The sequence below is a fragment of the Cupressus sempervirens genome, chromosome 10, assembly GCF_028749045.1.
Source record: "Cupressus sempervirens isolate cs-2001-9-10 chromosome 10, ASM2874904v1, whole genome shotgun sequence".
Taxonomy (NCBI): Eukaryota; Viridiplantae; Streptophyta; class Pinopsida; order Cupressales; family Cupressaceae; genus Cupressus; species Cupressus sempervirens.
Window position 1 is genome coordinate 491,142,185 of NC_143127.1, and position 27,666 is coordinate 491,169,850.

At 34.3% G+C, this 27,666-nt stretch overlaps 1 protein-coding gene across 2 annotated transcripts; it reads right to left on the minus strand.

Annotated features, from left to right (window-relative positions):
• Window positions 1–19,909: 19,909 nt before the first annotated feature.
• LOC149534813 (cyclin-D1-1-like) lies at window positions 19,910–23,447 on the minus strand. Of its 2 annotated transcripts, XM_089803253.1 has the most exons (7): window positions 23,119–23,447; window positions 22,760–22,846; window positions 22,528–22,611; window positions 22,230–22,431; window positions 21,943–22,073; window positions 21,330–21,538; window positions 19,910–21,105 (listed from the first exon to the last, which is right to left on the minus strand). In XM_089803253.1, coding segments are annotated over exons 1-7 (1,008 nt in total). In that variant the 5' UTR covers window positions 23,413–23,447; the 3' UTR covers window positions 19,910–21,104. The 2 variants fall into 2 exon arrangements, with proteins under 2 accessions (XP_089659379.1, XP_089659380.1); XM_089803254.1 differs by lacking the exon at window positions 22,760–22,846 and having other exon boundaries at window positions 20,587–21,105.
• Between the last annotated feature and the right edge of the window lie 4,219 nt (window positions 23,448–27,666).

Genomic DNA, 27,666 nt, shown 5'->3' on the forward strand with positions numbered 1-27,666 from the left:
GAATGAATACAATGCACAGCTCAAGTTTATATCTCTTATCTTGATTGTATTTTATGTTCACTCATCTAAGGGGGCCCACTTGGTGAGTGAACTATCCTATTAGAATAAATTTCATTTTCTTTTTTTTTCTAAGTAAGGTAGAACTATGTTTTTCCTACAGCCATTGACAATAGAATCAGTGAATTGTTCTTGCAGCATAGGTGCATAGATAGGTTTACCATTTGCAGCATTATCTTAATCTTTAAGTTAAGTTTTCATTTCAATTTCTAGCATAGGTTTCCTTTAGCATTTCTTTTTCTTTAGTTGTAATGACTCAAAGAAGAATTAGAGCATATACTTTTTAGTCATCGTTTCAAGTTTACGCTCCTAGATTGATAAATAAAATGAAGTCAGTGTACTATTTTAAGTAAAACACATGATGTTGTCTAACCATAGAATCATTATGAAAGGATGTCCAATATTTCATTAATAAGGTATTAAACTAATTACCAAGTAGATTCCTTCAAAGATTTTCTTATAGACTCTAACTTTACTGTCACTAGAGGTAATTCATTCTCCATTAAAAATCTTGAAGCTTCCTCCTCGTTGTCACTTATACATCCCAATCTCATCAAGTGGTCTATACAAAATCAAAGACCTGAGCTCCCATCATTCCAAAATGACTATGAGATCACCTGCTATTTGAATGACACTAAACCATTAGTCTCTTACATCAGTGAACCGCCAATTAATTTGACTAATTTTGACATCAAGTACCTTAGTCACAAGTTAAAGAGAAAAATGAAAAGAGAAGATTAGATGGCAAAAATCACTTTGTGGTAGTGTCTGAGCCAAAAAATACTAAATGAAAGACACATCTGAGAGTGAAAGCCTCTTCAAGGAACCCAAGGACGAGGTCATTGGTAGTATACCCAATTATTTCCAAGATAGGTCATCGATTTTGATTGAACCTATGCAGCCCATAAGTCTTGGTATCAAAGAATCTCCCAAAATCATACATCGCTCTCAAAAGAAGAGAAACAAAAGTTCACTTAGTTTTTCCAAGAGAAGAAGATCAACTTTGCATGCACATATGTTGACATGCTTGGGCTTGATAAAGATGTTATTATGTACCATAATTCCATAGCTCTTGGGGTTAAGTTTGTTAAATAGAAATTGAGGAAGATGCACTCACATGTGGCCCTAGTTGTGAAAATTGAGTTAGAAAAACTCCTAAGCACAAAATTCATCAAAGCTATTTATTATGTCGAATGGATCCCCAACATTTTCCCTATTTCTATAAATGAAGAAATTCATTCGAGTATGTACTAATTTTTGAGACCTTAACAAAGCTTTCCTAAAGAATGAATTTTCACTACCAAATATTGACATGATAGTGGATATGACCATGGTTATGAAATGTACTCACTCATGGATGGCTATTTAGGTTATAATAAGATAAAGATAGCTCCTTAGGATTAGGAGAAATTAACTTTGACATGTACATGGGGAACCTTTTGTTGGAATGTCATGCCTTTTGGTCTTAAGAATGCAAGTGCTACATATTAGACAGCTATGACCACAATTTTCCATGTCATGATGCACAAGAACATGGAAGACTATGTTGATGAAACTCTTGCTAAATCAAAACAAAGAAGCACAACTAGGTTACCTGAGTTTGATATGGGATTGCATGGAACAATTTCAACTTTGGCTTAATCCTAACAAGTGTGTTTTTGGTGTCACATCTTGAAAATTGTTAGGTTACATTATATGAGATAAGGGCATAGAAATTTATCCAAAATATGTACATGCCACCTCTTAGGAATAGTATGCAATTGAGGAATCTACAAGGACATTTTTCATCTATTAGGAGGTTCATCTCTTAGCTAGTTGATAGGTCTTAATTATTTTAAAAACATTTACATAAGGTATCTACTTATGTTTAGAATGAGGAATGTGAGAAGAGCCTAACTTAGATCAAGAAATACTTGGTTGAGCCACATATCCTCATGCCTCCTATTCCTAGGAAGCCCTTGATATTATACATCTTAGCTACAAATAGTTCCTTGTGGGTTTCACTAACATAACATGATGACAAGAAAAAGAATGAGCTATCTACTATATCGGTCAAACATTGGTTGCTTATCATATCAACTATAATGATATTGAAAAGGCTTTTCTTGTTGTAGTATTTGCATCACAAAATCTTCATCACTACATGTGTGTGCATACTACACATCTAGTTGCTAAGATTGATCCTCTAAAGTACCTTTTAAGTAAGGTTGTGCTCACAGGAAGACTAGCTAATAGGATGATGATTCTCTTAAATTTGGCATCTAGTATGTTAAATGTAAAGGTATTAAAGGGCAAGCCATTGCTGAGTAGCTCATTTATTTTCCACTTTAATAATGTCCCCATACAAATAGATTTTATGGACTCCTCCATCATGTATGTCACAAAAAGAACTTGGAAAATATTCTTCAATGGTTCTCACACTCAAAATGGGGATGGTGTTGGTATCTTGTTCAGTAAACCTCATGGATATACAATTTCTAAGTCATACAAGTTGGTATTTCCTTGCACCAATAATATAGTTGAATATGAGGCCCTTGCTGATGGTATCAAGCTCGCTATTAAATGGAGGATTACTAAGTTATACATTTATGGATATTCTCAGCTTGTTATAAATTAGCTCAATAATGATTGCCAAACCAAAGATGGCAAGTTGGTACCCTACAAGAAATTGATTAATGCCAGAAACTATTTCACTTTTGTTACATTCCAAAAAATTCCTAGGGTGAGAACAAGGTTGCAAATGTTGTGGCTACCCTAACATTGATTCTACAATTACAAGAACATGAGTCTCACTTTGAGTGCGTTGTAGAAGAGCTACACTATCTCACTTATGATTACCCTGATAATAGTGTTATTTGCACTATTGTTGGTCATAATTCCTCTCATTATGCCACCATCTATTCTTACCTCTAAGATTCAATTATTCCTAACCATCTTACCTGCAATGAAAAATTTCACCTTATCTACAATGCCTCACATTATATCCTTATCTCTAGTGACCTATATAGGAAGGGTCTAGATGGAACATTTCTTAGGTGTATAGAAATGAATGGGTTTGAAAAAGAACTCACCAAAGTTCATGATGATATTTGTGTTGGAATTATGATATATTTGTCATTAGTTAAAACACTTATTTGATTTTGAATGCTTACCGAGCTCATACCAAGCATTCCTTTGGAAACCAAGCTTATGGGCAATTTAGCAGTGTTTACCAAGTTCATAGTGGTTATCGAGCAGAACAGTGTTCTCCAAGTAGTTAGTGGTCACTGAGCTTCGCAATGTTTACCAAGTTCTCAGTGCTCACCTAGTCATTAGTTGAAATCAGTGTCTATCGAGTGATCAAGGTAAATGAAGGACTTACTGTTTATCGAGTGATCAAGGTAAACAAAAGACTTAGTGTTTACCGAGTGATCAAGGTAAACAAAGAACTTAGTGTTTACCGAGTGATCAAGGTAAACAAAGAACTTAGTTTTTACCGAGTGATCAAGGTAAATGAAGGAATCAGTATTTACCAAGTGAAGAAGGTTGTCAATGGATTCAGTTTTTACCGAGTGACACAATATTCACCGAGTCACAAACAAAGAACTTAGTTTTTACCGAGTGATCAAGGTAAATGAAGGAATCAGTATTTACCAAGTGAAGAAGGTTGTCAATGGATTCAGTGTTTACCGAGTGACACAATATTCACCGAGTCACCAATGGTTACCGAGTTCCAAGCTACTTAGAATGGTCAGTATGAACTGTGCCTCTACTCTTAATGAGTGCATGACAATGCAGTGTATTGTAGTGGATGTTGAGTATCAGAAGGTCACCGAGTCAGTTTGAGGAACCTGAGTTTTCTACCATCTGGCCGACTCAGTAATGTTTTGTTCACTTGTGTTTGGCCGACCTTGTTAAGTAAATATTGGAATGGTATATATGTGATGTATTATATCATTTGTACAAATATGAGAAGGAAATTGGATGGAATTTTGTATTGCAATATTTTGAGAAGAGGGAAAGCGAATCAGCAGCAGAACAGAGGAATACAACAAGGTCAACATAGATGCAAAAAAGTTATATCTATCACATCAAGTGATCAAAGCATAAAGGATCTTATCAGCAATCAATTGTAACCAGATCCACTGCTTCATTCTAACAGGTGAATTAGTTTTTAAATCCTTTAATAGGATAGACTTAACAGTCTTGTGTAAATCTCCTAACAGAGTGCATACTTCATTGTATGTTAGTAAATCCTCTAACAAGGTGGATCTAGCAATCCTACTTGCTCCTAACAGGGCAGATCATCAGAAGTGATCATTGTAAGCCTTAACAGGCCAACTTTATACTGTAGTATTGAAGTTTTGTGGGCATCATCCCCACCCTAGTTTTACTTTCTAATTGGAAGGTTTCTGGGTCACCAAATATGTGTGTTCATGTGTTATAAATGTTTATCTTTTCATGCATACAGTAGATTAGATGGATGAATGGTGAATATGTTATTATGCAGAATTGATTTAAAGTTTTAGAGTTACTGATTCACCCCTCCCCTCTTAGTAACCTTGTTAGTCTTGATTATTTCCAACAATTTGTGGGTCGCACTCTAATGGTCTTGCACTTGCTCAGAAGCTATATATTTCACCTTTTCAAACTTAGTCAAACTTAGCTCTAAAGGTCTTCTTTTTATTTCCATTTCACCTTTTCTTCTTATTTTGATCTTCTTTTTATTTCCATTTCACCTTTTCTTCTTATTTTGACCTTATCTTAATGTGTTATCTTCCTTGGTCAAACTTAGTCAAATAAGAGCATATATTCACTATTTGGTGGTCACAGTTTGGTCTTAATGACTTATCTATCATCATGGACCTTACTTCATTTTAATTTGGTCATATCTAGCTCATTTTTGCATCTCCTCTATATCATTTTGATTTTGATCTCAAGGGAGCAAGAATATTCTATCATTGTTGCAAATTGCTTTTCTATGGCTATCTATTTCTAAGGAGCATATGCTTGACCTTTCCAATTGCTCTTAATTTATCTACTTTCTTGACATATTAGTATTTTTCTTTGGTTCTGATATTGTCTCTCTCTCTCTCTCCTATTGTTTAGTACTATCACTAACATACTCTCATTCAAGATCTACTATCTCTCTACACTTTGTTCTTTAGAGTCAGATATCTCTATTTGCTTGCTTGGCTTCTTCATTCTTTGACGTAATGTGTTCCCAAATTGATCACACATTAGTCAAAGTGGGGAAAATGTAATCACCCAAAAATGGACATCTAGACCATTAGCCCCCTTTCTAAAAATTTTGCATAATTTATTAATCACTGATTTTTTATCAAATCATCAAAGAGTAATTTATTTGGTTTCAACCTATAGCTTGATCACTACATCCTAAGTTGTTATTTAATAGAAAGGAAATTATCCCTCATTAATTAAATAAAAGACCCCATTCCCCACTCATCCTTAGTTGTGCACACATAAAGTATTATTCCCACTTTAAAAATAAAAGAAAATCCTTTTTGTCTCACATGGGGCACAAAAGTCAACTCTCTCGATTGTGATTGGTGGAAACACTTGTGCACATGGATCACTCAACATTCATTCTCCATCCTTGATTAGATCTCTCTTGCCTCATGATCTCCACCATCCATTTTTCTTTAAAAGGGAGAGCTCCCTCCTCATCTCATAACACTTATGCTTTGTACTAACATTACATTTACAAGAATCTTAGGTACTCTTTGGAGCTTTTGAAGACTTGTTGCATCACCTCATCTCTTGCATATCATAGTAGAATAGTGGCATATTTTTCATTAGTGTAGCTTCTTTTCTCATGCATTAGAATAGTACATCTAGTTTAATAGGAAGGTTGTAACACTTCATGCTTGCTAGTTTAAGTTTACATTTCTCATTCTCTTAGTTTAGTTTTATTTTCATTACATAGCATCTTTGGTTCTTAAATATTTGCACTCTTTCTCTTTTTCTTGAATATCTCATTTCATGGTTCACCTTGCAAGGGATTGAATATCTAAGCTCATTTGAGAGTCACAACACTTCATTTCCACCCTTTGCATGTCATGACTAGGGAGCTCTAAGTCATTATTCAAGCTTCTCAATCTATGAGATCCCTTGGATAGAAGGACTTAGAGGAGTGCACATTTTTATGTATACATGGTCATGGTTATATAAATCACTTCAATATTGTAAGATTTATTAGAAGTAAATCTATCTCCACTCATTTCAATATAACTTTTCCTTACATACAGTTGTCTTTTTATTACACTTAACTAAAACTTTATTATAGTAACTTTCTATTAAGCATTACTTTGCCAAATAAAGTATGAGATTTTAATTTTTATGGTGGGAAACTCTAATTCAATTTAGGCTTCCAGTATCCATCTCTTTAATTATGAACATTAAATTGTCATGTACATAATATTCTAAACAATTATTAGATAATATCAACATCATGGAAAGATAAGTTATATGACATGATTGCTTCATGTATCTTCAATCTTATTCAATGAAATCCTTAAAAAATGGAGACATGAATAATGAGAATATCCATACATAGAAAGCTCCTAAATATGTTCATCAAATTTTGCAAACAAAAGTCCAAAAATCCATCAAAATGGTTTAAAACATTGAAAGGTGCATAATTTGCAGTCAAGTTCAAGGTCAAGCATAGACATGCAATTCATTTCTATAACAAAAAGATAATAATATAAAACAAAATAATTAACAATTGTCTAAGTGTGTCGATCATAGATTTGATTAGATATAGCTAATTATAAATCACTAAAAACCATTTGTATCAAAATATTTATTTAACAACTTTGAAGTGAAGCCTTTATCCCTTCATTATTTAATTGTAAAATATATTTAACATTGTTACCATTTCAACTCATTTTTTTCAATAATGAGTTATCATGTGATATAATTTATTATTTTTTCTAATAATTGTTAGTGAACAGATTGTCCCGCTTTAAAGAAACATGCAAATATGACCCTGGATGCCCAAATGATAGAACAAGCTAACACCAACAGTTGGATAGGTTATCATGGGTTAATAACCTTCCTCTGAATTTTTATCGGGTACAACTCCCCGTACAAGGTATTCAATGAATCAAATGTAAATGCTTTTACCAAAAAGCATAAAAGGATATCAAACATCCACCCGTAAGTACAGCATAGATGTGAAAATCTATACTAAAGCACGAAAAGAAACTAGAGAACAGCAAATGACACAAAGTTCATTTGCTGAATGTTGCATCATGTAATAAGAATAAAACTAACTATTTCATCTTCCTGAAAGGATTGAAATCAGAGCCTTAACATGACAAAAGAACAATGACATTGAACTGTAATGTTCAGAAAAAACTGAAAATGCCTCAAAATACGAATTCAGTGGAAGGAAAAACACATTATAGCCAAAGTTAAATGCATTTCACCTCCAACCTCCCTTCTCTGACTGTGTAGACCACAAAGCTTCTTTCACAGGTTACAATCCAACTAATATTCAATGAAAATAGAAATTCTTCCTATCATATTACATCAAGCATCAAATACTTTTACCCAATCTCAGACACATAGTTATGAAAAGAAAAGAACTATGCTCGTGCTTTGCACTCATTTGGCCCCTCAAGAAGATGAAACCATCCTGTCAAAAACTTCCTCTCCTCCTGCCTGAAACACATAGTCTCCAATCTGGAAGAAGAGGAAAAAGAATTGGAACCCTCTTTAACTGTATTCACAGTTCTCCCAATCCTACTGCTGCTCAAAGTCTCCCAGCAGAACTCAGAAAAACTGGAACCTCTTTTTCTTGTTGTTGCCCTTTTTTTATCTCTTCTCTGCTGTCGGAGACTATTCTGTTTTTATAACTGATTCTTGGGAAGCATTATAACACATGCAAGAATAGGTGTCACTTTTCTAGTTTGAAAAAGAAAATAAATTTCATAAAAGGTAAGTGCCCCGTAGCTTATGTTTCATTGTGCTCAAATAATAATAATAATCTCCATGTGTTATTATTTTCCAATACCACCTTTCCTGTGATAGATGTTAAAGGTTGATATAAAAGTTTACAATGTTTAAACATTGTCCATTCCTCTTAATTGACACCTGTCATATACCAACATTGTGTGAGTGAGTTTGCATATGCCACCTGTCATGTGAAAGATCTAATTTTAAACAGACTATTCAAGATGCTAGGCGGATTTGACGTAATTTTGGTAGTAAAAATAGGTCTGTTTTCTAGGGGCATAACTAATTATCGCACCATTGGATCTTGCTGAATTTTTGATATGTTGTCACAATCCTAGTTTTCCACATCCTCACCAAGGCGATTTTAAATATAATGTCTCAGTCAAAAGTTACAGGTCGCTGTTTGAGGGTCTATATGACTGTCAGAAAATCCGACTTGCTGAATTACACTTCCCAGCTACTGATCATTGATCCACCATCTTGAAAATGTCTCCCTATCTGTACATATTCCTTGGGTTCGTATAAAACCAAGAAGCTCAGTTTTAAAGCAGGCACAGTATAACATGAATGTTAGAATGTTATAACTTCAAATTCGTGGATCTGTTATCGGATATGAATGCAGCATGATGAAATTCCCTCCTCAACACAAAGATAATATGTTTACCAACAACATTGCCCCAATCATTCAGAAACACAAGGAGGTCCTCTCTCTTTCTTCACAACAATGACACAAATGCTTTGGTGGTTTTTTCTAATTCATTCTACCCATTCATTTGTAACAGTTGCATGGTGAAGAGAAGCATCCAAAGCCATTACGCAGAATTGATATTCAAATGATAGAACTTGAGAAAGATAAACTTGACCAGATCCTACATCAATTATGCAGCGTGCACCAATATTGGGGAAATCAGTTGCCTGTCTTTATAAATCTGTAGATCATATGTATGACCTTTGTATTATAATGCAATAGAAATGTAGAATCTGATTTTGTTTTCTCAGGTCCTGTGTGTTTGCATTTTTTGCAATTGTTTATTTAGGTGGCTTCTTCATAATTGACACACAGGATCTCAGTATGTTTATAAAAATACGAGCTTTCATTTTCAGAACCTCTCTATGAAACTTGTTCTTTTAAAAATTCTCTGATGACTAATTCTAATGGGTTTGTCCATGAATTGCAACCCTAGTCTGTATTATTTTCAGATCTAAGCATATAGAATCCTTAAACAAAACTTAATTGCCCAAATTGAAAATGCACAATGAAGACATATGGAAAATACAAAGAAGACGGGGGAAAGCAAGATGCAGAAGTATTATAATGAAATCACAAGAATCTACCTGGATTCTGATGCTAACTCGCTTATCCTCAGATAACCTGCAGAGCAAGCTCCCCTTCTTCCGAATTTTCCCGAATCCTCCAATGCTTCAACTATTCTCCACGCTAACCATACTATCCACGCTATGTCTCCGCTATCTCCAAGCTATTAAGGAATGCCCGAATATAAAGAGCTTTCGGATAACCCTAGAATGCTTCTAGAATCAGCTAGAAGATATCGCCAACTAAGCATGGACCTATTTCCAACCTTTTTGATAAGCCCTAGGGTTGTAGACACCATGTGCTCAATTGATGCACTAACCCCCGTGTTGTTGACACATGAAAAATGGGAAACTGCATTAATTTCCAAGCAAGTTTATAATTCCAATTATTTTTAACTAATTTCCATTTATAACTCCCATTTTAATTTTTATAACTTTTATTATTAATATTTGTTTATTAATTTATTAATATTTTATAATTATTATTTATTTTAATTTCTAATTTTCTTTTAATTTAATTCTTTTATTTCTCGATTAATTCTCCTTGAATTAATCATAATCAAAATATCAAAAATCATGATATTTAATCTCTCAAATAATTAATTTATTAATTAAATCTATTTGTTAAGACTTAATGAATAGAAAATTCACCATAGACCTTCATGATAAAATATGAAAACCCATCATAGGACAATTCATACGAAATCAGTCTAAAAGATTAAAAATCACAAAATATGTCATCCGACACATTCAGTGGGTATTCAACTCGGATACTTTTCCTAACTCACTAGGACAAATGGTTTTAGGGTTTGGGATTTGGACTTGAGAATTTATCTCCCCTCTCTTATCATTGAGATAGTATAATAGGGTACGCTAATCCTGGCAATTCAGGGAAGTCGATACCCGGTACCTGCAACCTGCAGAAAAGCCATGCATGTACATACAATATATATAGTGCTAAGCTAAACAGGCAATGGCAGGAAGTGGTGCATCGTGTAGATCCTGACTAAGCAGGTGACTACGACTCCCTTCCTTAACCACATCAGAAACGCCATACAATAAGAAAACAGGCACACCATACACATGCAAGTATGGGGTAAGTATCCATAATAAAACACATAAGATAATCAACCATCTAACTAATCATCAGTAGTAACTGAAAACAATATAATGATCATCATACATACATAAAATGTGAAGTCTAAATGATCTCATCATATAATAACTAAATCCATAACATAATGTCTGATAGTGTCAAAACAATACCACTAATCCATCTACATAAAACTAGTCCATCAAAGTCTGATAATAATAGCAATAATATGTCCAGAGAAGATGTGAACGAGGGTAGGCACTACATCCACCCCCCCTTGGGTTAGGCTTACTCCTGGAAGCCTACAAAAAAATAGGGATATAACTCCCTCAATCTAGCCGCATCCTCCCAGGTAGCTGAAGAATCGTCAGTAGGGTCCCATTGGACCCTTATCTGCTCGATGGTTCGACCCTTGAGGGTCAACCCCCGCTGCTCCAAAATACGAACCGGCTCCAAAGCCAGCTGCTCGTCCTCTACCTGCAACGCATTCCAATCAAGAACATGCATAATATCAGGAATATACTGCCTAAGCACTGAAACATGGAAAACATCATGAATGCGAGCTAGGCTGGGCAGTAGAGAAAGGCGGTAAGAAACTGGGCCAATCCTCTCCAAAATCTCGAATGGTCCCACAAAACAAGGTGCTAGCTTAGAACCCTTTCCATATCGGATTGGACTCTTTCGCGGTCGCACTCTCAAGAAAGCCTTATCTCCCACTGCAAACTGCTTATCAGTCCTATGAGCATCAGCATACTTCTTCTGTCTATCCTGTGCAGTAGTTAAATGCTCGCGGATACGCACTACCTGTTGCTCCATATCACGAAGCATCTCAAGACCCAACAGAATGCGATCCTCAAGGTTGTCCCAACTCAAGGGTGTACGACAAGGATGACCATATAATGCCTGAAAAGGTGCCATGCCAATAGAACTATGATATCCATTGTTGTAAGAAAACTCCACTAGATAGAGATAGTCCTCCCAATATGTCTGCCTATCCATCACATACATTTGTAACATATCCTCCAAAACCTGATTCACCCTCTCTGTCTGACCATCAATTTTTGGATGATATGCCGAACTGAAGTTTAACTGTGTTCCAAGCTCATGCTGCAACGATGTCCAGAATGCAGATGTGAATACAGGATCCCTGTCAGAAATGATCTTTCTAGGAATACCATGTAATCTCACAATGTCACGCATGAAGACATTAGCTACAGAAGCTGATGTGTAAGAAGACCTGATAGGTGAAAAATGCGCCACCTTAGTCAATCGATCAACCGTGACCATGATAGCATCATGACGACGAACTGTCATAGGTAATCCTACAATGAAATCCATGGAGATAATATCCCACTTCCAAGAAGGAATGAGATTTGGCTGCAAAAGTCCAGCCGGGTGCTGATGTTCTGCCTTGACTCTCTGACACTCAAGACACCTAGCCACAAAATCAGCAATATCTCGCTTCATTCCGGACCAAAAGAAAAAATGTCTCAAATCAGCATGCATCTTTTTAACACCTGGGTGTGTTGAGTATGGTGTACGATGGGCTTCCACTAGAATCCAGTTGCAAAGCTCATCCATTAAAGGCACATAAATCCTCCCCAAATGTCTCAAAAGACCATCTAATTCTCGAACATAGCCTGCAAACTTTCCTTCCAAGGGTCTTCCTGAATCTATCTCTCTACACACTTCCTGATACCATGAATCCATGGGAAGTGCCTAAAGAATTCGACCCCTCAAATCGACACTAAGAGTCATAGATGATACCACATGTCTCCTGTGACTCAAAGCATCTGCCACCACATTCTCCTTACCTTGAATGTACTTAACCTCAAAATCGTACTCGCATAGAAACTCCATCCATCGTCTCTGGCGAGCATTCAAATTAGGCTGAGTAAAAATATACTGAAGACTACGATGATCGCTGTGTAGCTCAAATTTGTGCCCCAACAAGAAATGTCTCCATCTTGTCAAAGCATGAACTACTGCCGCTAACTCAAGATCATGTGTAGGATAATTTAACTCATGATCCTTGAGCTTGCGTGATTCATACGCTATCACCCGTCCATTCTGCATCAACACTGCCCCAATACCTTCAAGAGAAGCATCTGTACACACCATGAAATCTCCCTCTGGATCAGGTACTGCTAAAATGGGTGCACTAGTTAAAAGTTCCTTGAGCTTCTGCAACGCTTCCTCACATTTCTCTATCCACACAAACTTCTTTCCTTTCCTCTGAAGAGAAGTGATAGGATGTGCTATCCTAGAGAAGTTCTGGACAAATCTGCGATAATAACCAGCTAAACCCATGAAACTACAAATCTCTGACATGTTAGTCGGTGTTGGCCAATCTATTATCACCTGAATCTTTGCAGGATCCACTGATATACCATCACCTGAGATAACGTGCCCTAAACATTGAATCTCTGACTTGAAGAATTTGCATTTAGCGGCATTAGCATAAAGCCGATTGTCTTTCAGACACTGCAATACCAACCGCAGGTGATCATCATGCTCCTTCTAATTCTTAGAGTATATCAATATATCATCAAGAAACACAAGTACGAACCTGTCAAGGTATGATCGAAAAACACCATTCATCAAACTCATGAATACGGATGGAGTGTTAGTCAACCCAAAAGGTACCACTGTGAACTCATAAAACTTACGCGCATACTCGGTCACTGACATAGTGCACTGCTTGAGATTATGAAATTCATTTGCCCTTTGCTGTTTCCATTCCTCTGGTAGGAATCATTCTCGGAAACTCTCCAAAAATAGTTCCCAAGTGACACTGCTCATATCGATCCCTAGTTTCTTCTCCTCAATTGTCCACCAAGTGGCTCCAAAGTTCTCTAAATTGGTGATCGCAAATCTTGCCTTAACATTGTTGTCAAAGTCTTGCATAGCGAAAATCCTGTCGAGAGAAATAAGCCACTGCTCGGCCACATAACCAGACCCTTGCCCATTGAAAGGCTTAACCTTGGATCTTGAAAGATCCTTCATCTGAGTGGACACAATGGACCTCTGATGATCCTTTCGAGGGCTTCTAGATCTGGGTCTATGCTCTTGTTATGTCTGATGCACTTTAGGTTGTTCTTGAATAGGAGGTAGACGTTCTAGAATAGTCTGCATCAACTGTCTCAGACCAACCTCTTCAGACTCAGCTTGGTCCTCTCTTTGGCTCTCTTCCTACTGCCTATTGGAGTGCTCTTCCTTGCTTTCCATACGGACCGATCCCTCATGGGCAAACTCATGGGCACTGACGGTTCTACCACGATCACGGCCTCTTCCATGGCCCTTACCTCAGCCTCTAACAGAAGACCTAATCCCAGATACCATCCTGCAACAGTATAGAGTACTATTACAATCAAGAGACACATGTTACAATAGACTAAGTTTAGTTTTGACAACTAAGTGTTGAAGTATGAAAACATACCAGCACAGATCAAGTTCTGTTTTCAATTTACCTAGTTTCAAGTTGAAGAGATACACCTAATAGTTCAAGTTCTAATTGTTCCGAAATACCCAGAGTTCCCAATGTAGAAACTCGGGCTCTAATACCAAATGTAATGCCCCACCAAGGGATCCAAAGAATTAACCTAGTATTTCACTAAGTTTGGTAGCATTTTTTTTTTTTCCATGAAAGTAAATACCACATATAACTTATGCACAATAACGGAAGCAATAGCAGTGTCCATCTAAAGAGTAAACATATCATACATAACAGACTACATTCTTTAAGATCCCTTAATGTGAATTACTTACATGATTACAACATCCACATGAAATAATAATGATAAGTCCAATGTTCAATTATTACATATCCAACTGATCATCCATCCACTGTACATGTCACAGGGTATGAAGGCTTAAAAGAATATACATATGTAGAATAAGGTACATCATCCTATTCTAATCCATGATACATCAAAGTAAAGATAATCACATGATACTCATGATACATCATCATAAAAGTCATTTACATCTATCATAAAGATCAAATAAATAAACTAAGTGCACGGTTCCTCCCAACCGTTAATAGCATCATTAGACCATCATGGATCCTAGCCATCCCTCCGTGCATAACATTCCAAGCACCGAAGAGATCATCGGTATTATCATAGTAGGAATGTCACTCCTAAACATCCTACTAACATAAAAAGTAAAGCATAAGATATCATCATCTAACATATGCTAATCATCAATGAAAGGATACATATCCACCATCACGAAGGACGCATTAACCACAAAGTCTCAATGAATCTCAGATGATAAGAGTGGAAAATACACTACCACTCGACCGTGTGGTACCTAAGTGGTCCACTCCCACCGTGCTGAAGAGATAATCTCAAGTCCCAAACAGGTTATCAAAACCACATAGCACATGACTCTAAAGTCCAGGAATCCTAAAAGTATACTAACTCAAAGGTTCCAATCACAAAACAGACATCTACTTCCCAGAGGCACACAATGATATGTAGGAACCTACTATGCAAGTGGGAAAGTGTCATCGCATTTATCTCGTACAAGTTACCCTGGCAGTTAGCTAAACTCCACGGTCCATACAGATCTCATGCGGCCACTAGTATCCTTTCATACTGACAAGGCATACTATGGAATGCAAGGTCACAACCATGCATTCTCTCTACTCCCCATCCTAGCCTATACAAGCACTCAAGGCATGGGCGAGAACCAAAAACTCTTATCTTTTTAGGTTCATTCAGTTAGTATTAAGTGTGTGAATGTTATCACTTATTAATCCAACTTACAATGAGTTACCCTGGCAGCCTCTTAGGGCCCCGGCCCCCATTGCAAGCCACTTCCCGACACTACATGCAGATATCCTACCCTAATGCTCATGGTATCATAATCATAAAGAAAGTCCACAAAATCACCATAATAAGGATCAACAAATACCCATGATTAAAAATCATCAAATATGCATAAAATCATCAAGTCACCATGAGCAACATCCATAGAAAATCATGAACACAACAACTCTCTATTGGCAACTGAAGTATCACTGATAATCAAAATATCCATTGGTTCTCAATAACCAAAATATATCTCAAAATCATACTGATCGAAGACTCCAAAATGGTTGAGTCAAACATGTCACAACATGACATCATCAATAATAAATCCACACATTAGTCCCATCATGGCGACTAGAATATATCCAAGGATAACTGATCGATGACCGAAAATAATGGTTAAGTCAAGGGTCCCAGACATAAGAATCTCAACTATAACAATCAGTATTCACAACCAATTCATAGAGAATTCCATCACATAATCATGGTTGGGTTTATAAATATCGTGATTAAACATCATCAAGACATCACATTCACATAACCCCCAAGCCTCTGGTAGACGTCCTATACCGGTCAACACTAGTCAACCCAAAACCCAAAACATTAGCATAATGAATACACAATGTAAACACATGTTTTGGTTTTGCTAAGTTTTCAAATTTGAATTCATATGCAAAATCTCAGTTTTTGTATCCCAAGTTTAGAAGAAGAACATTTTCCTACGTTTTTCCATGTATTAATTTTTGGATGGATTAAAAATTCCCTCTAAACTTTAATTTCCAATTATATCATTTAAAAGACGTTTCTTCTAACTTAATTTTCATATACTTCATATATCTTATAATCTTAAACTATTAATTCATAATAGTTAAAACTATAAAATTAGAAAACTATTCATCATTAAAAAGAGATGAATTTATAAATATTTTATTATCAACTTTAAATCTTTTAATAACATATATATATATATATATATATATATATATATATATACATATATATATTTATATTTAAACATATACATACGTACATATATAATATAATATTTATTTTTTTTGCATTTTATAAAAAATGAAACCGAATTTTTATTAGTTTCAATTCATAAAGGAAAATTGAATAACAAAGTTTCCTTAGAACAAAGCCGAATCGAATATGCCGTCGACTGTCATTGTTGTGACATTTGCCGCGGGTACCCTGCGACCAATACAGTCGCGGGTACACTGCGTAGCAGGTACCGCGCGACCCTTTAAAGCACGGGTACGGGGTGCAATTCCGCCCCCACCCAACCATGCATTAGTATTTATTTTATCAAGCAATCGCAGCGCGATTAATAAGTTGCAAAATACGTTTATTAAAATGTTTCCGCCATAATAAGGTTGTGATTATATAAATATTTTATATATATATATATATATATATATATATATATATATATATATATATATATATATATATATATATATATATATATATATATATATATATATATATATATATATATATATATGTATGTATATATATATATATATATATATATAACAAGGTTTATGTATATATATATATGTGTGTGTGTTTGTATATATATATAATATACAGGATCTCAGTATGTTTATAAAAATAGAAGCTTTCATTTTCAGAACCTCTCTATGAAACTTGTTCTTTTAAAAATTCTCTGATGACTAATTCTAATGGGTTTGTCCATGAATTGCAACCCTAGTCCGTATTATTTTCAGATCTAAGCATATAGAATCCTTAAACAAAACTTAATTGCCCAAATTGAAAATGCACAATGAAGACATATGGAAAATACGAAGAAGACAGGGGAAAACAAGATGTAGAAGTATTATAATGAAATCACAAGAATCTACCCGGATTCTGATGCTAACTCGCTTATCCTCAGATAACCCGCAGAGCAAGCTCCCCTTCTTCCGAATTTTCCCAAATCCTCGAATGCTTCAACTATTCTCCACGCTAACCATACTATCCACGCTATGTCCCCGCTATCTCTAAGCTATTAAGGAATGCCCGAATATAAAGAGCTTTTGGATAACCCTAGAATGCTTCTAGAATCAGCTGGAAGATATCACCAACTAAGCATGGACCTATTTCCAACCTTTTTGATAAGCCCTAGGGTTGTAGACACCATGTGCTCAATTGATGCACTAACCCCCGTGTTGTTGACACATGAAAAATGGGAAACTGCATTAATTTCCAAGCAAGTTTATAATTCCAATTATTTTTAACTAATTTCCATTTATAACTCCCATTTTAATTTTTATAACTTTTATTATTAATATTTGTTTATTAATTTATTAATATTTTATAATTATTATTTATTTTAATTTCTAATTTTCTTATAATTTAATTCTTTTATTTCTCGATTAATTCTCGTTGAATTAATCATAATCAAAATATCAAAAATCATGATATTTAATCTCTCAAATAATTAATTTATTAATTAAATCTTTTTGTTAAGACTTAATGAATAGAAAATTCACCATAGACCTTCATGATAAAATACGAAAACCCATCATAGGACAATTCATACGAAATCAGTCTAAAAGATTAAAAATCACAAAATATGTCATCCGACACATTCAGTGGGTATTCAACTTGGATACTTTTCCTAACTCACTAGGACAAATGGTTTTAGGGTTTGGGATTTGGACGTGAGAATTTATCTCCCCTCTCTTATCATTGAGATAGTATAATAGGGTACGCTCATCCTGGCAATTCAGGGAAGTCGATACCCGGTACCTGCAACCTGCAGAAAAGCCATGCATGTACATACAATATATATAGTGCTAAGCTAAATAGGCAATGGCAGGAATTGGTGCATCATGTAGATCCCGACTAAGCAGGTGACTACGACTCCCTTCCTTAACCACATCAGAAACGCCATACAATAAGAAAACAGGCACACCATACACATGCAAGTATGGGGTAAGTATCCATAATAAAACACATAAGATAATCAACCATCTAACTAATCATCAGCAGTAACTGAAAAAAATATAATGATCATCATACATACATAAAATGTGAAGTCTAAATGATCTCATCATATAATAACTGAATCCATAACATAATGTCTGATAGTGTCAAAACAATACCACTAATCCATCTACATAAAACTAGTCCATCAAAGTCTGATAATAATAGCAATAATATGTCCAGAGAAGATGTGAACGAGGGTAGGCACTACACTGGAGTTGCTAAGCTCTGATAATTATGATCTAAACTTCCTTGCTATGCCACCTCAAACCAATGAGTGTGAACTTCATTTATATTGAACCTGTAGGATGGGTTATTTGAACCATTAAACCATTTTGAACTACTTTGAACTACTTCGAACTTCAGTTCGAAGTGGTTCAAAGAGGTTCAACATCCGAAATTGAATCATGAACAGGGACTGAATTCTAAACCTTTTCAAATTGACCAATCTGCATTTCCAAAAGCATTTGAATTGTCGAACCGCTTTGAACTATTTTGAACTTCGGTTCGAAGTGGTTCAAAGAGGTTCAACATATGAAACTAAGAGTTTTAAAACTGTGAAACTTCTTGTGAAGTCCTCTGAACCTGGATTAAATGATCCTTATACCTCTGCTCTGAATCATTGAACTTGACAATTTTGAGCCAGGATGGGTCAACCGAACAATTGAACCACTTCAAACTACTTTGAACTGAGGTTCAAAGTGGTTCGAAAACATGAATTACAAGTTTTAAAACCGTGACCATATCAATTACCAACAATAATAAAGAAAAACATCATTCATTTACAAATAATAAAAGGAGATTTAGTTTCTCTACCCATTAAGAATTTACTGTTAAGGGTTATCATAGCTTACTTTTTTATGGTTAACTCCAAATGCTAGGAACTACAAATTTTTATTGGACTTTCAAAATATGTATATTATTAGGCATGTACATTATGAATAATAGTAGAGTCAATTAAAATATTATCATGAAAGTTTATCTTTAAAATATTCTAATATGATATTTTACTTACCTAAATTACAAGTAATGATCTTTTTTAATATCTATTATCATCATTTATTTCTTAAATTCTAAAGTAATTCTAAAGTACCTATTATAGCATGTTTATAGGTCACTCCTAATCATAGGATGGTGTTGTTCAACTTGTTTGTTTAATTTTATTTTTTTAAAAGGTAAAAATGCATATATATAAAAAGATGGAATTGGATGGCCACAATAATTAAAATATGCTAATTTAAATGAAGACTTCGCCTATAATTACTATAATTTCTACTTTCATTATTAATGATACCTATTAATAGAAATTAGTTTTTTTTAAGAAAGATTGAAAAATAGGTACAAATTAATTTAGTAGTGGCTTGCAAATATTGAACATCTTAGAAAAAAATTAAATAGTTCACCATAATAAAGAAAAATAAATGACACTATTAGAAAGAAATTAAAATTAAATTCTATAAGGGCTTGTTTAGCGGGAATTAGACTAGAATAGGCATATATAAATTCTTAAAATTTTGAATCTTCTATTTCGGTGTACCAAATTATAATTGAGAATAGGAATACGTATCCCAATTTTGGCCCAAAATAAACAATTGCAATTTCACCTAAATAGGTGGAATTGGAATAGCCTATTCCAATTCCAATTTTAATTTTTCAAAACTAATTTTCTTTTCGAATCCGTGAAAAAAATTTCACTTTCCATTTCGTTTTTCTCATGTATGATTTCCTCAAAAAAATGTTATTTTATTATCAAAGGTTTTCATAGTAGACTACTCTGTGAAGGGAATTCTTCCAATTTATCGAGGCACGCTGCTAACATGTCCTCGTATTGTTGAACATAGCACTTCATTGTCTATCTTTGGTGGTTAGTAATTGAAGAGTGGTAAACTTTCTCTTATTTTCTCTTCTCGCAATCATATGTCTGAGGCAAAGTCCAGATTATCCAAAGCTCTGCATTGAGACACAGAGATAGGCAACAATGAATCCTATTGGAGCAAAAATGCTCCCAGGATTACTGTTGTTAATGTCACATTTACTGAAATACACTAGATAATTTTCCCATCCCCGATTACAATTATAAAATGTCAATGGCATCCACTATTGATCTCAATCTCACAGCATTATGTTGAAGGGGATGTTACACGTACAAAGTTCTCATAATGCTCTGATTAACATGTATGTCAAGTGCGGAAGATTGGTTGATGCTCATAAAGTGTTTGACAATATGAAAGAATGAGACTGCATCTCATGGAATACGATCACTTCTGCATATGCAAGACAGGGATCTCCTAACGAGGTAGTCACACTATTTCACTGAATACAACGACGAATTTTAGTTTTGCACAATTAAACATAAAAGATAAACATATTCTCCATCAAATTTTGGGAACAGATAGAGATTAACAAATTCAGAATAATAAATTTCTATTCCCCAATCTTATTCCCGCACTCTCTGCTTATCCTTTTAATACAAAATAACTCAAAGTTTTCATCCTTGAACTATGAAAAGAGAAATAATAGCAACTATATGTCACCTCTACATCTGTGTGGTGTTAAACAACAAAACAATATCCACACCATTTAGTCCAACACAAATAGAGATGTACGCTTTTGACCTTTTTACATTCTTTAAACAATTAATCAACCTAATGACATGCAAAATGTAGTTACAATTATATGATCAACTATTTTCTATCTTATAATATAGATCGGAACTAAGTTTACCGAGAAATAAAACGATGTAGTCAAAATTTTGCAACGGAGTGACTCAATGTCCATCTCTGAAATACAGAAGTCTCCGGTGCGAGTGAGTGATTGTCTTCAAAAGACACCAAATCCAAAACCCTCCTGCTTTCCTCTTGCATATATCTGCGACCAAAATAAAAAATATGTACCTACTTATATATGTGCAGAATTAAATCTCCGCTAAAATAATGTGTTAAACACGCCAAATTATAATATCAATGATGGAAAGACGGACCGACTCAAAATCCACGCATTCACTTGCTCATAAGCTATGCTGATCCAAATTTAAAATTGAAACGAAAAATACTAATCTGAATAATATATAATTCGGGGGTTTCCAAATTTACCACTCTTGATCCGCTGCCCTGCACGATGTTTCACAGATCTTTCTCTTCTTAGAAGGATTGGTGTTTTGAGAGGTTTCGCCGCTGATACTGGCCGCAGCTTCCTGTTCTTCGATTGGACTGTGAGGCGAGCCGCTTGAAATTTCATCTGTACCAGAGCGATCGTCCATCACAAGCGACTGCATTAAATTGTAACAGCTTATGATTTTCTCCTGCGGGAAATGAAAGAAAACAGAAAGAAACAGAAGATTAGTTTCCCAGGATGCACTAGCGAATTCAACCAAACACAATGCAAAATGAGTCTGCGCGCTGCAAAGATTCCAGCATTTTATTTTTTAAGAAAAGGTAGTAGAAATTAAAGTTCAAAGATAAAATAAGCTGAATTTACTCACTACCAGAGCAAATAAAGTTTAAAGATCGAATAAGCTAAATCTACTCGTTGCCAGAGCAATTAAAGTGTAAAGATAAGATAAGCTAAATCTACTCGTTACCGGAGCAATTATAGTTTAAAGATAAAATAGGCTAAATTTATTTGTAATCGAAGTAATCAATGTTGAAAAATAAAATACGACATTATCGAAACAAAATATTGATCTATTTAAAGTTTGAATTATACCTTGTTGAATGGTTTCGAAGATAGTATGATTTCTTTGCATTCTGCAGAATCTGTCTGTAAAATCTTCTCACGAGCACACATAACGGCTGCTGCAGCAATCGATGATGGCTGATGAACTACAAAATCAATCGCTGCAAAGATTGAATGCATTGAATAAGCGCTTGCAAAAATCGAAAGATACATTTATTGATATAGATCGCAGGAATTTCATTGCAGATATTCTATATTATGACCGAGCAATATTCCTTTCTATTTCTGTATTGTAACTGAACAGTATTCCTGTTTACCTCTAGTAGTACTCATAATGAAGGCAGTTATTGGAGATATCAAGTCTTGAGGCACTGCAGTGGTGCCTTTGATTCCGTACAAGAGGTAATGAATGAAGATAAACGGTGTAATGGAGCGTAATTTCCAATCTAATGCTGTCAGGATTTGGAATTCCATTGAGTATAGCGATCCAGCTTCGGAACCAGACTCCGCGCCTCCGACCTGCACATTATTTGCAATATAAAGTCTTGAGCTCTCACCATAAATCTTCTAACTGAACTGCTCAGCTTTTGCCAAATTGGAAGTCGTTCATTTTACCTGTAAGTCAGTAAGTGGCGGAAAATCTTCTTCCATCTTTACTGCCAGTGACACGCAGGCAACACATAACAAAGGTAACGGACGCTGTTTAACAAAAGTATTACAAGACAAACAAAGAAATCTTTAATTCTAAAGTATTTCGGACTCAGCAGAATTTATAAGAAATATTTAATTCTAAAGTATTTCGGACTCAGCAGAATTAAAATTCAGCGAAGCTTCAATGATGCTTTACCGACGAATGATAGGTTGACAGGAAACGATCCAGGTAATTTACTGATAAGTATGCTGTAAGCGGTCTGCAATCATTATCCTCTTGAACCTTAATTTAAATACAGTACTCCTTAGCTCATTTACAGAGACAAATTCGATTTGCAATCAAAGCAATCCAGTTCCAAATTAGCAAAATTGTATTTCAAGCAAATATTTAATTTTCTTGCATTCAATGCAATGTCATTTCATGGATCCGGTTAGATCGCTTAATCTAACCGGTAGGTGAATAAATTTTAGAATCTGTAACCAAATTTAAAGTTAAAGTTTTCCCTAGAATGAATTCCAATGACTAGTGATGCAATTATATTTTAACAAATGAACCTGGTGCATCCAGCTGATTGCATCTCGACGAGCCGTGGCAAATGCATCTTGTTTTCGATAACGCTCAATGTAGTCAGCCCTGGGAAGATAATTTGTCTCCTTCTGCACAAACAAAGAGATCATCTCCTCATCTTCGACAATAAAGTCTGGCAGTTCAATGATCTTTGAAGTCTCGGCCTTCTCCTCGGGAAGATTCGAACTCGTGACCTCGACCTCGTCCTCGTCCTCGGAAATGTTCGGGACCTCGTCATCGCAATCTTCATAGCACATGAGGGAGTCGTAGCTAAGGGACATTTTCACAAAATAATGAATTCAAATGCATCAAGAATCACTATTTTGCCCTCCAAGTTTGTATTTATGTCTTACAAAATGCAGGTTTCACCACCTTTATTAAAGATCTTCCAGTGACCGTATAGGTTTCACCTGCGAACTTGCACTATGTTTACATAATCGTATTATCATACGTATGACAATATTTAAAATATTATAATTCTTATCAAAATATTCAATTAATTAATGTTATATATATATATATATATATATATATATCAAAATGATAATTTAAAATTTATTTGTGAGAATGAACTCATGACAACGCAATGCTAGGTGCAATCCCATGTTAAGAGGGGTATCTTGGGTTCGAGACCTTGGAAGATGTACAAGGAGAGCAATGTATGGTGTTAAAAAAGAGCACAATTATCAAGATGTGTGCTAGACAAAAAAAAGGAGTCACGTGAGAGACATATAGGCACATATGTTGTGGAAAGTGGTGTCTATGTAAGCAAAGCGGAGAGGGGAAGATGAGCAAGCATGCCAAGAAGGAAGATTAACGGTGCATAGGAGTTACAACTAAGGGAGGTTGATTACCATACGTTGGTAGAGGTAATGACTAGTGTATGAATGGAGGTTGGTTGGTGAGGTAGGAAGAATCATAAGGTGATAATATGTGACAATGGTAAGAAGGCAGCATTTGACTAGGACTTCAAGAGGGAGGAAACGTTTGCAAGTGGATTAGGATGTGAAACGTAGGTAGTATAAATGTGAATCTAGGAGACGGTAATGCCTAGACAACCATAAAGGATCGAGTCCCCCAAATGTGACCTTATTGGTTCAAGCTCTAATCCAAAGAGGCTATTGATAAAAAAATAATAATAATTAGATTATTTGCAAAAGAGAATTTTTTTCGTATTTGTATGTATGATTAATAACATAATAAAAAGTTGAAATAAAATATTCATAAATAAATTTTCAATATATATATATATATATATATATATATATATATATATATATATATATATATATATAATGTCAAATGAAAGGTATTTTGAATTCATAAAATTTTAAGATTTTTTTCCCTATGAATGAGCAAATCAAGTTATTGATATTATTAGTATTTTGGATATAGAAAAATCTAATATGAATTTTAAGAATTTCAAATTGTAAGTCTTTGTACTAAATCAATGACCTTTAAATAATATTTCCCCGTATACATGAGTTACAAGGTTTGGACCTATACATATGAATCTATTATAGTTGAGATTTCTTAGGTATAGATAGATTTAAAAAGTAATGCATTTGAAGAAATATTCTTAGGTATAGATAGATTGAAAAAGTAATGCATTTGAAGAAAACCTAGTAAACACATTGGTCTCCTAAAATTATTTGGAACAATATCTACTATATATACCAATCTATCTTAGTGCAATGTCAAATTGTATGTAATGGGCTTTAAGAAAACTTGGCAAAGCCATAGATAATTGTTAAATTTTATAGGGAAGAAATTAAATAATTGAAAAACTATAAATACTAATTTGAAAGGGATATTAAACTCTATAAATGCTATATTATTTATTTTTTGTAATTATAGGTATAAGAAATTAAAGCTAGAGTCATGATAGATGTAACTACGCATTTATTTCATAAAGTTATATTATCTCAACTCATTTATTAGTCCCACCTTTATAACATGGACTTTTTTTTACTGAATTTTATATCTTTTTTTCTTAAAAGTTGTGCATTCAAAAATATTAAACAACATTTTTAATTTTGAGAAGTCATTTTATTTTATTTTTAACTTTTTTTTTTTAATATTTATTTTGGTGTCTAGCTCTTTATATTTTTGTCAAGGTTCAATAATTATGTTGATTCTTATATAAGCTTAAGTTTAAAATCTCAAAGTGAAATCAAACTCATCTACTCTTTCCATGATTTCTCAATGTGAAAAGGAAATAATTTTATGTGTTACACCTAATGTTTAAATTTAATATTTTTAGTAGTAATCAATAAATTAAATATAAAAAGCATTATGTTATACTCTCTAGTGTAATAGTTATGCTTTGCAGAGATGACAGAAATAGAAAAAGAATCAGTTCTCTCAAGAATAGCATTTTTTTTTAACAAAACTATTATCACCACTCCCAAGCAAACAACATGGAACATTGTAACTACCCTAAGCTAGCCTCGAAACCTCAAACAAAGAAATCAAAGTTATCCAGAGATTTCAATACTAAAAATAGCTTTGAAGTACTATCATCAGAACAAGAAGGAAGATGATTCACCAAACCAGCAGCAAAATTAAATGATTTTGAAACCCTAATTTAGCTCCATGAAATTTGAAATTCAGCCATCACTATTAACCAACAGAATACCATAGATCACAATGGAGGTGACTGGCAAAATACCGGAGATCAAAATGGAGGTGACTGGCAGAGGGTGGCAAAATGTAGAAACAAGAGACAAGGCTTTGCCCTACTCACTTTGAACCCAAGAACTAATGAAGAAGCAATAGAAGTGCATCTAAAGAACCAAAAAAAGTATTTAAGCCAAACCAAGTATACAAAAATAGGAGAAAACTAGGTAAAAAATGCTCCAACAGGAGACACTTGCAAATCTTTTTTAACCCCTTGTATTATTCCATGACCAACAAAGGTATCAGAAGCAAATAATGTTCCATTGCGCATTCTTAAGCCTAAACCCCCCAAGATTAAAGATTTAACTAATATGTTGAATAAATTACCTGTTAGCTCCACCAAAGCCCCAATCTACATTCCTTTGCATAAGAAAAAATAGAGCTAAACTTATGCAAGCAAGTTGACACCTAAAATTCTCATCCAAATGGAAAAAAACCCTTATGATCGCAAAGATACTATCATTATTAGCAACAAAATTAGTGAGACAAAATGCAAATAATGCTTTGATCTAGGAGCATACATGATCTGGAATGGGCTAGAAAAATACAAAGCTAAACTAGTAAGGAATCTAGCAAAGATCTATGGCACCCAGGTAAGTATCATCATCAAGATAAAAATTCCTTGTATATTCAATGTCAAAATCATAGAAGCAAGAATGAATTGGTAGGAATATCTAATTATTTTAATAAAGGATACCCAATCAAATTCATAGCATGGGTACCAAATTTTAATGAAAGCAACAATCAAAAACCATTCGTAACAAAATGGATAAAATGTGTAAACTTTCCTCTAGAATTAAATGACATTGGCATCCTTAAAAAAATAGGGCAATCTCTAGGAAATCTTATAGGAATTAAAGAAAATTTTAAAAGCTCATGTAAGATCAGATTCTTAGTTGACACAAAATCATATCAAACTAAATTTAAAGCTTAAAAAATCATAACTAATAGATAAATATAAAACTTAATCTTCACTCATTATGAAGGATAAATTAAGGGAGTAAATGGAGTGAACTTCAGAATGGATAACACCAAACAATCTAAAACAATCCCTAAGGAACATCAGTAAATGAGAGAAAAATGCAGATGACAGTGAGAAGGAAGGAAGCCAAATTAACAAGTTAGAAGGTCTTGAAATTCAATCAAAGGAGACCAAAGAAATAGAGCAAGAAGCACAAAGGATAAACATAAGGAAAACATAGGATCTAGAAAGTGAACTAAAGAAAATTACGGAAAACCAACTTACATTATCAAAATTTTAAAAATGTGAAGACTACAGAAAAGAAAAGGAAAGTCTAGAAGAAATGGAACTCAACATGAAAAAATTGAATATGCTGACTCATGAGGTCTTGTTCCTTCAAAATGACTTACAAGATCAAATTACACTAGCAAACCATAATCATATGGAGCACAAAAGAAAGACACCCAAGGACCTAGAAACAGGAAAAGATTACAAAAGAAGAGAAATAATAAATAAAGAGATAGAAGAAAATATTTATAAGGAATAGGGTACACCATAGAGTAACCAAGATATAGAAGAAGATAAGAGAAACACTGGGAAATTAGAAAGTCAGAAGATAGAGGGAAAGAGTCAAATAGACACGGAAGAAGTAAACACAGATAGCAAAATACAACTCTTAACCATTCCAAAAGAAGATTCAAATCAATGAAGCAATGTGACCATCAAGAAAAAATCAAAGAAAAAGAGCTACAAATTTTGGTAAACACCTACTAATGGAATGGATATATTTGATCTTAATAAGGAAGAGGATACCATAATAGAAAAAGAACTCACAAAGGAACCTCTGATACCATTGGAGATAGAAACTTTAATTAAAGAATAAGAATCGAAAGAT